General features: G+C 37.7%; 1 protein-coding gene across 4 annotated transcripts in view; it reads left to right on the top strand.

The window, feature by feature from the left end:
* Nucleotides 1-14,620, top strand: part of LOC306798550 (dystonin-like) — a 283,743-nt gene that overhangs the window by 175,135 nt on the left and 93,988 nt on the right. For 3 of the 4 annotated variants that reach the window (XM_079298670.1, XM_079298672.1, XM_079298671.1), the window contains 5 exons: nucleotides 25-113; nucleotides 719-851; nucleotides 10,750-10,902; nucleotides 12,907-13,140; nucleotides 14,106-14,375. In XM_079298670.1, the coding sequence (XP_079154796.1) occupies nucleotides 25-113; nucleotides 719-851; nucleotides 10,750-10,902; nucleotides 12,907-13,140; nucleotides 14,106-14,375 (879 nt within the window). Of the gene's footprint in view, nucleotides 1-24; nucleotides 114-718; nucleotides 852-1,920; nucleotides 7,447-7,651; nucleotides 7,799-7,951; nucleotides 8,168-8,334; nucleotides 8,482-9,411; nucleotides 9,646-10,749; nucleotides 10,903-12,906; nucleotides 13,141-14,105; nucleotides 14,376-14,620 lie in introns of all 4 variants that reach the window. The other variant, XM_079298669.1, reaches the window with a different exon arrangement.

Raw genomic sequence — 14,620 nt, 5'->3', positions numbered from 1 at the left:
GAACACAGATTATTTATTTTTCAGATTTTCCTTCATGAAATGTCAACCAAGAAAGAACAAATAGCTGAAGCTCTGCAGACTACTCAGTCATTTTTAGCTAAGCACAGTGACAAGTATGATATTTTTTTTTCAAATAATGTAAATAAGTTGGATCAATACATACTGTTTGCTTAAAAAGAAATCCTCTTCTTATAGTTCTAATTGCATTTCATGTACATTTTGGGGTTTTTTGTCTTCCCATTTGTTGATGCTTGATGCAATTTTGTTTATTTCAGGAATTTGACTTTGTATACGTCTGGTCTTCTTAAAAATATTAGATATTTAAATTTTCATTTGAAATCAAAATAATTATTAAATTTGCAGTAAGTTAGTACTTGAACTACCTATCACAAAATTGTTTCATCTGTGTCTGAAAACAGATGGTTTAAATTGCTAAATTGCTGAGATATCTCGTGACTCCTTACTGGTTATGTTACTTGTCTTGACTGGCAATCAGTAGACAAAGGCCCATGCAAAGGTTAAATGCTTCTTTTCCTGAATACCTGCAATGGGTTTGTAGCTTCCTTGAATATCTTTGTTATTAAGCTGTATTTTTCCAGACTGCTTGTCTGGAATTGTACTAATTTCTACTTGCCATTTTTAAGTAAAGATAGGCAGACCACTCCAAACAAGTTACAAATAACCCAGAGATTTCCTTCTTCCATTTTTTTCACAATAGAATGACAGATGAAGAGAGATGTGAAATGGAAAAGCAAGTTAGGTCCCTCCAGGAAAGCTACAGCTTGTTATCCAATGAAGCTTTGAAGCAGCTGCAGGAAGCACATCTGGGTGATGAAAAGATGGAAGAGAAGGTAACAAGATTCAAACTTAGATTTCATTTTCTTTTGAGATTTTACTGCATGGTTTTCAAACTACACGTGATCAGCAAAAGAAGAAACTGCAATTAACAATGGTGTGGAAGGAACTTGATATTTAATTGACTGAAGGTGTTGTGTATTTGCTGTGAAATAATGTATGTGACCTTACCCGTGCACATGAGCATTCTATTCATCAGACTTGTTTTATGAAGACTCTTAATAATGTGTGCCTTGCATGAGGAAAGATAAGCAAATCATTCATCTCTTAACTCTTCTCTTAAAAGCCATTCTTTGACTGCTAGAAAAGTCTGCATTTCTGCTGCAAAAATGACACTGTAAAGTAACATGTTAGTCTCTCCCATATATCACTCTGAGATGTCCTAGAAGTGATTTACTTTCAGTTTTTCTTATTTTTTTCTGGGTATGAAAATGAGAGGACATAATACAATTAGCTCTGAGACACTATGAATATATTTTTAAATGGCTATTAGTTTTAAATATGGAGTGAGTATTCTCAGATACCTATAGAGGCAGAGTCTGTGTAATGAATTCAAATAATGTTGCCAAACTGACTTCATGCTTTCCATGCAAACTAAATACCATATTTGTTGCTAGAGTATCTGATTCCATATTGTTGAGTGTATATACAGAAATACTGTATGCTGTAAACATGAATAGCATGGTTGTGTTGAATCACATACTGTTTCCAAATATTCTAACCTTTCACAGACATTTATAGCATGAAAATGTGCCTTTCAGGTATATGTTCTATTTGCCCTCTCTGCAATCATTTCTTCTATTGTCTTTCACTAACCCTATTTATGTGTGCAAAGCATAGGTTTTCAATTCACAGATGCATGTTGGTTTTAAATCTTTTATCACATCATGTGCTGTTGAATGACTGACATAGATCACTTGCGCATTTGAGCTGCTAACATTCACAACATTCCTCCAGGCCTGGTAAGTACATGTTTTTATGCTTATCATGCATTCAAAATCAAAAGAAAATTTTAAACATACAGTCCAAAAATAGTGATAGCTTTTCTTTTATATTCCCTTTTAGGTGAATAAAGTCATTGCTGGTGTCATTGACCAAACAACTGGAGAAGTCCTTTCAATCTTTCAGTCTATTTTAAGAGGTTTTCTTGACTATGACACTGGAATTAGATTGCTTGAGAATCAGCTGATTCTTTCTGGAATAATTTCTCCAGAATTGGGAATGTGTTATGATTTGGAAGAAGCTAAAGCCCATGCCTTAATTGATGAGCAGATTCTGTTGCAGTTGCAAGAATTAAGTAATGCAAAGAAGCTTATATCAGAATCATCATTAGCAAATATTCCTGTTGTTTCAGCTTTAGAACAAGGTTTGATTTCAGAACCTCTGGCTGTTAAAATTCTTGAGAATCAGCTTTCAAGTGAGTATTTGATTTTGCCATCTACTGGAGAAAAGTTGTCTTTGCAGAATGCTTTCCAGAGAAATCTCATTTCTCCAACATTATATTCAAAACTCCTGGAAAGACAAGATACATGTAAAGATCTTATAGACCCCAACTGTGCTGAAAAAATTTCCCTTGAACAAATGGTTCATAGAAGCATAATCCATGAAACAACAGGGTTAAGACTCCTGCCAGTGAAACCACAAGAAAAAGGAAGAATTGTGTTGAAATGTGGAAGGAGGGTGACTGTTTTGAGGGCAGCCCACGAGGGGCTCATTGACAGGGAAACAATGTTCAGGCTGCTGGGTGCCCAGTTAATGTCTGGAGGTATCATTGACCCCGACTCAGGGGAAAGAATGACTGTGGAAGAGGCCATGGGACAAGGGCTGATAGATCAGGACACGGCCTGTGGGATCCTCACACATCAGGTTCAGACTGGTGGAATCCTTTCTCACAACTCAGGACAACGCTTGACTGTTGATGAAGCTGTGCAGTGCAACTTAATATCCTCTACCAGTGCTCTGCTGGTTTTAGAAGCACAGAGAGGCTTTGTGGGACTAATCTGGCCTCATACTGGTGAAATATTCCCCGTATCAACTTCTTTGCACCAAGATATGATTACAAATGAGCTGGCATTCAAAATACTGAATGATAGAAAGAAAATAGCTGCACTTTACATTCCAGAAACTTGTGAAATAATCAGTCTTGACAAGGCTGCAGAATCAGGGATAATAGACAGTAATACTCTGTCTGTTTTGACCAATGTGACTTTACCAGATAAAATGCCCAATGTAGAAGAATTAAAGACCCCTTGTAAAAATGCTGCAAAATGGTTATCAACTTATGAGTTTCTGCCATCTGTGTTTCATGACACTGAGGGGGAACAGGAAGATTCTGGCAGAGAAGACCCCGTATGTCATAATCTAGATCAAGCTAAGAAAATATTCATGTCTTACCTGATGGTAAATAGTTATATGGATGCAAACACTGGACAGAGACTTTTGTTATATGATGGACAACTGCAAGAAGTCATCAATATGTTGCTGGAAGGTGATAGTGCTGGGTACAATGCTGGTGTGTCAGAAATTGAATTTAGTAACAAATATGTAAGCTCAAAAGGAATTCACTTAAAGACAACAGACAGCTTCCAGGGTGATCTTTCAGGTGCTGAGAATTCTTGTAACAACAGGAAATGTAATCAATTTGATGACTTTGGGAATTATGTATCTTCACAAGAAGATCTCCCTGTGTGCCAGCCAGATGTTTGCAATGTTCTTGGTACTGAGCAATCAGAATATACACAGGAGATGCTGTTAACTATCCCTGCAGAACTCAGAAATGTAGTAAGCAGCACTCAAAATTCCATGAAGAGAAATGAATTTGGAGGTTTTTCAGAGGTTTCTGGGTGGACAGAACTCTGTAAGCGTAACAATCAGCAAACTAATTCAGGAAACATTGAAGGATATCTTCCAAATTACTCAAATACAAGATTTTTATCACACATAGCAAAAGAAGGGATTTGTGTGGAAGACAGTCTGAATAATGAAAACATGAATGATAAAACATTACAAAATCCCTTGAGTGTGAATGATTTATCAGATAATGAAACATGGAAGGAGCTAGAAAGGTGCATGGAATATGGGCCTCACATATTTCAAGCTGATAGTAGCAGAATGGTACTGGATAACAGAGAGAAAGATAATTTTGCAGACATTGAATATAGACTTCCAGAAGAATTGGTTAGTGAATGTGATGTCACACTAAAGTTTGATGACAATAGACATGATGCACAACTTCTACAGGAATATGCAGGTCCATCCCTAGAGGACTGTCTTTATATCCATGGAAGGCCATCCCTGGAGGATTGTACTGATTTTCAGAATAAAGTGTGTCTAGAAGACAGCACAGGCATGCACCATAGGGTTTCATTGGGTGGTGATACTGTCACCCATGATGGGCCAGCTCTGGGGGACAGTAGCAGCACAGCACAAAGGCTGAGTGTAGAAGAAAGTGATGCTATATTCCACAAGTTAGTGCCGTGTGACAGTAGTTCTGACTCATCAGTAGAGGGGGATGATGGCACCCCACAGCCTGGGAGTAACAGCTTGCAGCATGCATGTGGTGAGGTAGCCTCTGGAGAGGACAGCTCTCAGCTGGATGATGGTGATGATGAAGCCTATGAAACACCTCAGGGGGATGATGATGACACTGATGTCTATGATACTCCACAAACTGATGATGATGATGTTTCCTCTGACACTTCTCAAGGTGATGAGGGGTTTGATACCTTGCAGTTGGGGGATGATGATACACCAGAGCCAGAACTGGCTGGAAGATCAGTTCCATTAGGTTTTCTGGAGGAGAGAGGTGGTCGAATAACCCTAAGAGAAGAGACCAGCTCTTTTCAAGAACTTGCAGCTAATGCTGAAGAGAATGTTCATGTAAATGTGAAAGAGCAGCTTGAGAGCATAGCTATAGCTTCTGCAAATGCCAAAACTATGGAAAAAATCCCTAAGGAAAGGGAAAGAACAGGGAGTTTTGGAGAGAAGGAACAAGAGTTACCAGTTACTGTTGAGAGAGAAGGAAGAAAGGAAGGAGGAATGAGCTATTTACAGAGAATGTATGAAACAGATGTACAAGACAGGATTGAGGAAGTTGAAATGAAAGCAGAAGGTGACCTGTGTGAGGAGGAATCTGAAGGTACACAGGAGGGGGAAGATTATGAGGAGGATTATGAGAGTTATGATGACTCTGACACTGATTCTGACAGTGAAGATGAAATGGATATTTTTTATTCACATCATCAGTGTATAAGTAAAAGTGACGAGCTGTTAATGTCTGTGGAAGATGTAGAAAGGAGCAATGAAAATAATCAGAACATTGATAACTGCTGCTATTCTTTAGGCCACAAAACAGGATATACTTTGCAATTCCAGTCTAACCATGAAAATGGAAAACTATCCTCAGTAATATGTGAATCAATGTCAAATATTTCTGAAGAAAGATTTGTTGCTCTTTCATGTACCAGTGAAGAAGACACACAGCAGGAAACAGAAGATGAATATGGGACTTGTGTCAAAAGTGAATACAAGCCACAAGATACTACTGAGCCTATTCAGTCTGAAAATACCTTTGCCCCTAAATGGATGTCCATGAAGAGTGAAGAGAATAATGAGACACAGTTTAGGGTTCCAGGCTCTCAGCTTCTTGATGGTAATGTGAAATCTGACATCAGTGTGACAACCCACCTAGAGCCAGCTACTGATGATGACCAAAGTACCTGGACAAATTTGCTTCTCTCAGAATGCTTTACTGATAGCATGAATAAAGAAAACAGTACCATGCCAATATTAGATTCAAATAATGGACAAAGACAGAGAGAGGCACTACTTGCAGAGGAAAAAGTAATAAATTATATGGAACAACAAAGTTCATCCCAAATGGACAATAAATTCCTTACAGATACCCCTCATGTGGATGATAATAGTTCACTTAGGGACCCAATACATCCAGTCACCAGTTGGAAGCATGGCCAAATAGAAGGAGGTTTTGAGATTCTTACAGAAAATAAACATAGAGTAAATATTATGGAGGAATGTGATGTCATGGGGCTAAGTAATAGTCCCATTCAGATGGAAAACCTGGGGGAAATATTTGATGCAACAGTAATTAAAACTGCTAGAGAAACTCCTGTTGCAAGTAAAGAAAAAGTAAATGTTGATCAAGCTTTTCTTGACATTCAGGGTGCAAGATCAGATGAATTTAAGAGAGATGTTAACATTTCTGCTTCTTTAAAACAACATACAACGTGCATAAAAGAAGGTGGCCATTCAGAAGTCAATAAAACTGAATTCTGTTTTGAGGACATGGAAAGAGGGGGAAAGGGTATACAGAATGAAAAGGATTTTCTCCTAAATGTGGAAGAAATCCATTCAAGTGAATTTAACACTTACTCTTTTCCCCCACATGATACTGTGAAACCAAAGGAAATTAGCACAACTAAAGAAATAGAGAGACCTAACTGTCAAAATACTGACAATGTTCTTCAAGACATTCCAGAAAACAAAAGCAGCAATGATAGTGAAATTTTCCCCACAAAACCAGAGGCTTTAGCAAGTACTGAGGATGTCAAAGAATTAGGGGATGGAAGTGAAGTGCTACCTTCTGGGAGCCATACCCACACCACTGATGTTTCTTCTGCATTTCTGGGTAGCATAGGGACTAAGTTGAATTATGGTGCTGAGAACGAACATGAGATGATGAAAAACACAAAGGGAGAAAATGTCATGGTCAGTGAGACTTCCTACCTTGGAAATGGTTTCAAAAAACAAGTGTCCATGGAGTCATTGCAAAAAGAAATGCCACCCTGCCAAGATTTTCAAGTAAAAGAAGGTATTTCACAACCAGCAGATGTGTCTGACACACTAATGGAAGACTTACAGAATATATTACAAAGGAAATTGAAAATGGGACATATTTACTGCAAGCAGGAGGGTGAACCCCTAAGTTACTCTGATACCAGAACTTTAATGCAAAATTTACTTAAAATGGTTGGGAGCACTCACCTTGCAAGTGAAATTTCTAGTGGGTCAAATCTGAAGCAAATCAGCAATGCCATCAGAACTGCATTAATGGTCACCACACTGTGTACAGAGCCCAAGGACAGTGAAGCTCCTTCACGGCTTTGGCCGGATTGCACAAGTCCTGACCTTCTTCATGATATTCTGAAGCAGGAATCCTGCAAGCAAAAGACAGCTGGTCCAGATGAAAGGGAGAGTGAAACAGACAGGAAAGCTCCTGTTCCCAAGCTTGCTGCCACTGAACTTGTGGAAAATTTTCAGATCTTACTTAGAGATGAAAGTACAAGCAAGTTAGAGGAGCTGATAAATGGTTTGTTTATGAGCTCACAGGGTGCTGGTACCACCACAGAGCATGAGGGTAAAGGCAAAGGAGATGGGCTTTATTCTCTTTCCTCAACAGAACAATCAGAGCTTGGATCAAAAACTGATGAAGAGAAAACATTGGCAGATAACACAACTACTACTTGGAAAAGTGATCAGGAGCATGGGATGATAGAAAGCCTGTCCAAAGGCTTTACTGAGCCTGTTTTGAAAACAAAAGAAGCAGTCCTGGGAGACACCTCCACTAGCATGGTAAGTAACAAGAATATGTGCTCAGTGTCCTATGTTAATGGAATTGTGTGGATCTTTGAGTGCTGGAGAGAACAACTGAACTGGAAAAATAGTTGAAAAATTAGATTATAAATTTAAAATAAATCAAAATGAACCCAAAGACTTGTATTGTTTATTTTCATGTCAGTTTGGAAAATCTTTTGTGATTTTTAAAATTCTTTTTCAGTTTGATGGAGTGCAGCAATGTTTAAAGTTAACAGAGAAAATGCAAGAACATTTGGCAGTGCTTCAAGATATGCAAAACCACCTAGATAAACAACAGCCTATTAGTAACAGCCTGGAAATACTAAAAGCTGAACTGCAACAGCTAGAGGTAAGCAAAGTGTTCTTTATGCTTGTACTTCTGTGATGGCTGCTAGAAACAGCCCTTAGGTTTCAAAAGAGATATTTGAAATATAATTAAAGCAATTCAGATCTACACTTTTTTCTTAGCAACTTAATAATTTTTTATATCTTCTCTTTGTAGTCATTTGAATCAGGACTGGCTACCTTTGCAATTATCCTAAAAAATGACATGAAGTTGGCAGAAGATTTCTTGAAGTCTTGTAACAGGGGTATTCCAGAAGAGAAACTTCAAGAACTGAAGATAAGCTATGAGTCTATGCAGGAAATATTTTTGGAAGTCTGTGATAGATCTTCAAAACGAGCAAAACAAATAGTCTGCACTGTTGACTTGGAAATGGTACGTTTTTACCTTAATTTTCTTCATGGTGGTTGGGCTAAAATAAAGGAATTTGGGTTTTCTTTATTTTATCTTTGCATAAAGATAGATGTATGATTCAATTTTATATGGTAGAAAGTGTTACTAGACTCCAGGAGCATAAATAAATAAGCAACTTCCCTTTCTAGTCTAAGCTTGCAGGATTACACCAGCAACTTTTAGACCAACTGCAAAGATTTTCAGACTGGATCACAGAGAACAATAAAATCATGAATGACTTCACAGTGAATGTTAATGATATAGAAGAGATGAAGAAAAGTTTACAGCTATTTAAAGTAAGTGCTCCTTATGGCAAGTGTTGATGCTTCTGGCAAAAGTTGCTCCTTATTATTAATTATTTGCTAGGGTTTTTTTCCTTCTCAATAATCTCTATTACCTAAAGAGATGAGTAGAAGTTATTATTTAAGAAGACAACTATTTGATAATCTAGTAGCAAAATCTTGTTGATTTGCTTTTTCACTTGCAAAACAATTTTCATAGAGTTAGGATTATTGAGAAAGCTGTTGGTTCTACTTACCTTGATTGCAATAAATCTAAACCTTATAGAAACCTAATTTAAAATGCAAATATTTCAGTGATTAAAATTGGATTTTTATGCATTGGGTTCAGAATCTTTGCTGAAGTTTAATGGTCTTCCAAATCAATTATATGTGAGAACACAAGATGGGAAAAGATAAAAATGAGTAATGGAAAACAAAGCATGTCAAATTTTTAGTAAAGTTCATCTACTTCTATATGTATAAATAATAAAAATTATTTTAGTAATGTGCTTAAATAGAGTTCCAGAGAAATGGTATGACCATAGGGGCTCCACAGTATGTAGCTGCTGGCAGAATTTGCCACATTGCTAGAAATAATGGCACTCATGCTGTGGAGTTAAGAATAACAGTGATTTCAAGTATATGTTTTAAAATTTCTGGATCTCCAGACCTAGAACCTAGAAATGTTACATCTAACCTGCCATAAATCTTTTAGAGCTGAGGGTCAGTCAGTTTTCAAACATCCATGAGAGAGCAAAGAAATAGAGATGTACAGGATCATATACTGAAAGTGTCAATATGATTCTGAGTTTAGATTTTTCACAGCTAAATTGTCTACCAAAAGCCTTTTGGAATAGGTGCTAAGAAGAGATGGTATGGATACTTGTGGTTTATTTGTACTCAATTTTTCTTTGTTTCTAATAATTCCCTTCACTTCATTTACAGACCAGTGCTGCAGAGCTCAGCTGTAAAAAAATGCAACTGGAGTCCACTGCATTTGATATTCAGTTCTTCATTTCTGAACATGCTGAAGATCTTTCTCCTAACCAGAGCAAACAGCTGCTGAGGCTGTTAAACACCACCCAGAAATCTTTTCAGGAAGCACAGGAATCAATAAGTTCTCAAGTGGAAAGTTTAGAGACTCAGTTACAGGCAGTGCAAGAGCTGGGTGATCAGAAGGTTTGATTTTCTATGTAGATGTGTGATGAATGTTTCTGTCTATGGATGAGGAATTTTAATATCAGCATGCACTATTGAGTGTATTTCTATCTTTCCCTTTTTACTACAGATACGTCTGTAATTATACAAAGATGATATTGATGAAATTTGGTGAATTATCTTTTTTGTCTTTCCTTGGTAAACTCACAGAAACAGCATATTAAATTAAAAACAGACACAGGTCTGCTCTTTCTAGCAATGAGAGAAATTTACTTGAGGTTTCTCACAAGTGTTGTTCCTTCAGTAGCAATATCAGTAATTGATCTGAGCTATATTGATCACTGAATTGGGAAAACTGTGAGTCAGGTTGGGCCAGTTACTTCTTCAGGTGGCATGGCTGCAGCTGGCAGTGTAAGCAGCTTTTGTAGAGTCAAAAGAGGCTGGTAAGATGCTGCAGCTGAACAACACCCTCTCTTCTCTCATAGCAGCACTGTTAGGACTCAGAATCACCCCCTCAGCCTCTGGTTTATGTGTAATTAAAAGAGCTTTAGTATTCTGAAGACTGTATTATTTCTTTCTACTATGTTTTGTGAAAGAAACATAAAATTGAGTACAGGAAAGGCACAGATAAGTTTTCTAGGACTTTGCAACAAAAATGAGCTTGCATGTTTTGTTCTTCTCTACTGCTTAAAAAGTCCACAGTTTCTATTCAGGTAACATGTTATGCATACCAAAAAAGAGCTAACTCACATTCACAACTAACCTCTGTTTTGATGTCCTTTTTTTCAGAATTAATAGTTTATCACAGCTTTCAAGTGGTTAAGAGACTGGATTTTCACTCCTGTTGTTTGGAGATTTCATCCTTCACATATGTGCATGGCCAGACTTCTATTGAGCAATTCCATCAAACATGGTCTCTTTTACTTACAATATATTTGAGGTTTATCCATAATGTCTGTGTGTTCATCTTGCTCTTTGTACCACTGCTATCATGTTTACAGCATACTTTTAAAATTATTGCTTTGCAACATTGATGTTCAGAGATTTCTAATATCTATTAGAGTGTTGGCTCCTGAAGTGAGGAGTTTTTGTCTCATTGTTCAATTGTACTTGGCTCTGATATAGGATGTGGCTGAAAGGCAGCAGGAATGCAAAGAGAAGCTGCAGGCAATCTGTGATTTGCTTACACAGACTGAAAATCGACTCATCGGACAGCGACAGTCTCTTGTTATTGGAGACAGCAAGGCTGAGCTGGAACAATACCAGACCAAACAGGAGGTATGCACCATTCTAGTCAGAGAAGCTGAAGAAGGCTGAGTGCAGAGGACAGTGACTCAACTCTTTTGTTGAGGAACAAGGCTTGTCATATGAAAGGAGAATTAAATAGATTTGTTTGACCTACCAAAAGTAAAGGCTTAGTGGCATGCATTTAAACTGCTGCCTGTGAATACACTCCAGTATGTGCCAGTGGGAGAAGAGAAACTTCCAAATGAGGGGACACTAGAATAGGGAGTATGTGCTACACATTGCAAGAAGCACTCTTGAAGCAGGCATTAATTTTGTTAATATATTAGCTTAAGATTGTTCCTGTTGAATGTGATAAAATCATGCATTTATTATGCTAAAATAATTTAGACAGCTTTTTACCTGGTATCAGGAAGTGTTTATTTCTATTCAGAGTACTTTGAAAAATATGACTGCTACATTTTCTCTTGCCTGAGGCTTCCATTGCTTCACTCTTGTTTTATTTTAAATTCTGTTCTTATTAGTATTTCTTACAATCTCTTTGGTGTCCTCATATAGCAAACCCCTTTCAATTTGTTTGCTTGCCTTCAGCTTGCTCTTCAGCTGTATCCAGTCATCTATAAGCTTTTACTCTGCCCTGATGGATATTGAGTTTATGATAGTTAAAGGACTGAAGGATTTGGTGCACTTCCTCTTCCTCCTCCTAGTTCTAGTTTATATTGTAGAGCTCCAACTCTCTGTGAAAGGAGAAATTTCCTTATTTATCTTGCCTTGCTTAGCTTTGAAGTAATGCATTTAGTTTGTCAAAGTAGTTCTTACAGTCAGTCAATCATACAGACACCCCTGGGGTAGCTTTCAATACTTATTACCTATCTTAAGGACTTATGGCCTAAATGGGGTACTCATGGGGAGTGCAGAACTGATGCAGAGTATGCCTCTGGTTTTTTTCCCATCACCTGTTTGTGCCTAGACTGTCTAGCAGACTAGTTCTTATTTTCTGACTGATTTCTTGGAATCACCATTCAAAAAGTTTGTCTTAGGAGGGAATAGGGTTTAAAAACAGTCTTTTTTATATCTAGTCAGAGCTTTCATCCTCAGTGTGCTGTTTGAAAGGGAGCACAGAGATTTTGGTTACAGGAGAAGCTTTTCTTGACACACTGTCCCAGGAAAAACTTTCTAATGTACTTGCTGAAGTGTTAAAGTGAGCTGCAGTTTTAGCTACAGTATTCTATAATTGCTGCAAAATCTGTAGTCTAGAATGAGGATCAAATGTTCTGTCTTGCTTCTCCAAGATTGTTACACTGCATAAAAAGGTGAAAAACGTAATTGTTTCAGTAACTGGGGGGATGTACTCAACAGTATGTTCATTACAATTAAAGCTTCTCTCAGATAACTGAGAGGCAGACTAGGAAAACAGCTTTGGGTAAATTAAAAAGATCTGTCCTCTATGGAATTCAATGCAAGTAAACATTCTTGAGAAACTGAAATGTTATGATTAATTACAATAGAAGAAAAAAAAAAAGTATGCCATTTCTGGCCTGAACAAACCCAAGAAATATGGGAAAACCTTCACCCAGGAAAGATGATTGCAATTTTCTAACTTCTATTCAGTCAGCTTATTTTCAGCAGCTTACTGTTACGAGAGTAATGGACCAGAATTTGTCAGGAGACTCACTTTACTAACTGCAGTGTAGCAGATTTACTTAAGTCTTGATTTCTAAAAAAATAAGATATATGTTCGTCTGCATATATGGAAACACAACATTCGAACTGTTAAACAAAGGGAAAAAAGTGGCTTCAGTCTGAAGATGACTGTAAGCAAACAGATTTGCAATTTTTAAAAAAAGTTATAAAAGATTCAGCTGCAACAAAATTGTCGGATGCTGATGCCTTTGATTTTAATAATTGTCTTCAATGTAGTAATGTATTATGCAGCTAGGAAGGAGCAGTGTGGAAGAGAGATAATTCCAATAAAGTCAATTGGACTGATCTCATTAATCATTACTTAATCATACTTTCTTTCTTTTTTATCAAAAGGAGATACAAAAAGACATGAGAACAAGTGCCCAGACACTGGCAGAGATTGTGAAAAATACTGAAACCTTCTTGAAAGAGAATGGAGAAAAGTTGTCACAAGAAGACAAGGCTGTTCTGGAACAGAAACTAAATGAAGCGAAGACTAAGTGTTTGCTCCTTAGCCAAAAGGCAGAAGAGTCCAAAAAAGAACTGGATAAAGCTATGACAACAGCAATTAAGCAGGAAACAGAAAAGGTTTTTAAGCAACCATTTTATACCTTTATTCAAACCTTTTTCATGGTATAAGTCATGCAATTTATTGTTGTGTGGTGGGTTGACCTTGTCTGAACTACAGAAAGCCATTCCATCACTTCTTTCCTCAGCTGGATGGGGGAGGAAAATTTAATGAAAGGCTTGTGAGATAAAGACAGGGAGACACCACTCACAGTTGCTGTCATGGGCAGAACAGGCTTGACTTGGCAAAATTAATTTATTACCAATCAAATCAGAGTAGGATAATAAGAAATAAAAACTAAATCTAGTGTGGGCTTCCCACAGGATCACAGCTTCCTTTGGTCACCCATGTGCTCTGGAGTGGAGTCTTCCCCTTGAGCTGCAGGTGGATCTCTGCACCCCCCTGTCCCCCCTGGGCTGCAGGGGCACAGCTGCCTCTCCATGGGCTGCACCAGGGGCTGCAGGGCAATCTCAGCTCTGGCACCTGCACCATCTCCTGCCCCTCCCTCTGCACTCACCTGGTGTCTGCAGAGCTGTTCCTCTCACATATTCTGACCCCTCCCTTCAGGCTGCTTTTTTTACCTTTTTACTGTGTGATCCCAGAGTTGCTGCCACCATTGCTGATGGGAATGGCTTTAGCAAGGGGTGGATCCATGCTGGAGTCCATTGGCATTGGGTCTGTTGGACATGGAGGAAGCTTGTGGCAGCTTCTCAGAGAAACCACCCCTGCAGTCCCCTCAATTCCAAAACCTGGCCCAGCAAACCCAATACATATTGATAGACTGTGGAGAGGTTAATATCACATTTCAGTTGGGTAATTAATAAACTATTGGTTTATTCTCTTATAAAATGAACAGCAACCTCTATACTAATCAAATTTTTTCTTTTATTTTAATGTATTTTAAATGATTTATTTATATGTTTATTTCATATTTTGTGGTCTTTAAAGAAGATTTCTAAATTGAAACTGTGAAATTTCAATGCAGGTTGCAGCCATAGAACAGCTGGAAGAAAGTAAAAATACAATAGAAAATCTTTTGGATTGGTTATCGAATGTGGATAAGGAAGCAGAGCATGGCCGGAAATTTAAGCAAGAGATAGAACAGAATGGAACACACTTTGAAGAAGTTTTGGAAGGAGAGGAGGATGATGTCAATGGTAATCTGCTGGAAATGCAGCAAGACATTGAAACTCAGGTGGATGGACTAGTAAAAAGCATAGATGATAATCTGAACCAGCAGTATCAGAAAGTCAAGGTATTGTGACTGGCTTTATTCAACATTTAGATGTACCACTCCTTATTCAGCATAAGTGAACTCAGTCTCATCCTGTCTGTCATAGCCTTTGGAGCAAGACTAGGAAGGTAGTAATACACAGTGGTAGGAATTTCAGTAGTTAGAATGTATTGCACATTTGTTACTTTTTTGCTGTTACTCTAATTGTTTCCTGAAGAATAAGAGAAAGGACACATTCTGCAAGGTAAACTCAAAAACTTTTGTGG

This window comes from Erithacus rubecula (assembly GCF_903797595.1).
Source record: "Erithacus rubecula genome assembly, chromosome: 2".
NCBI classification, from domain to species: domain Eukaryota; kingdom Metazoa; phylum Chordata; class Aves; order Passeriformes; family Muscicapidae; genus Erithacus; species Erithacus rubecula.
This window is presented reverse-complemented; position numbering and strand designations above follow the sequence as displayed.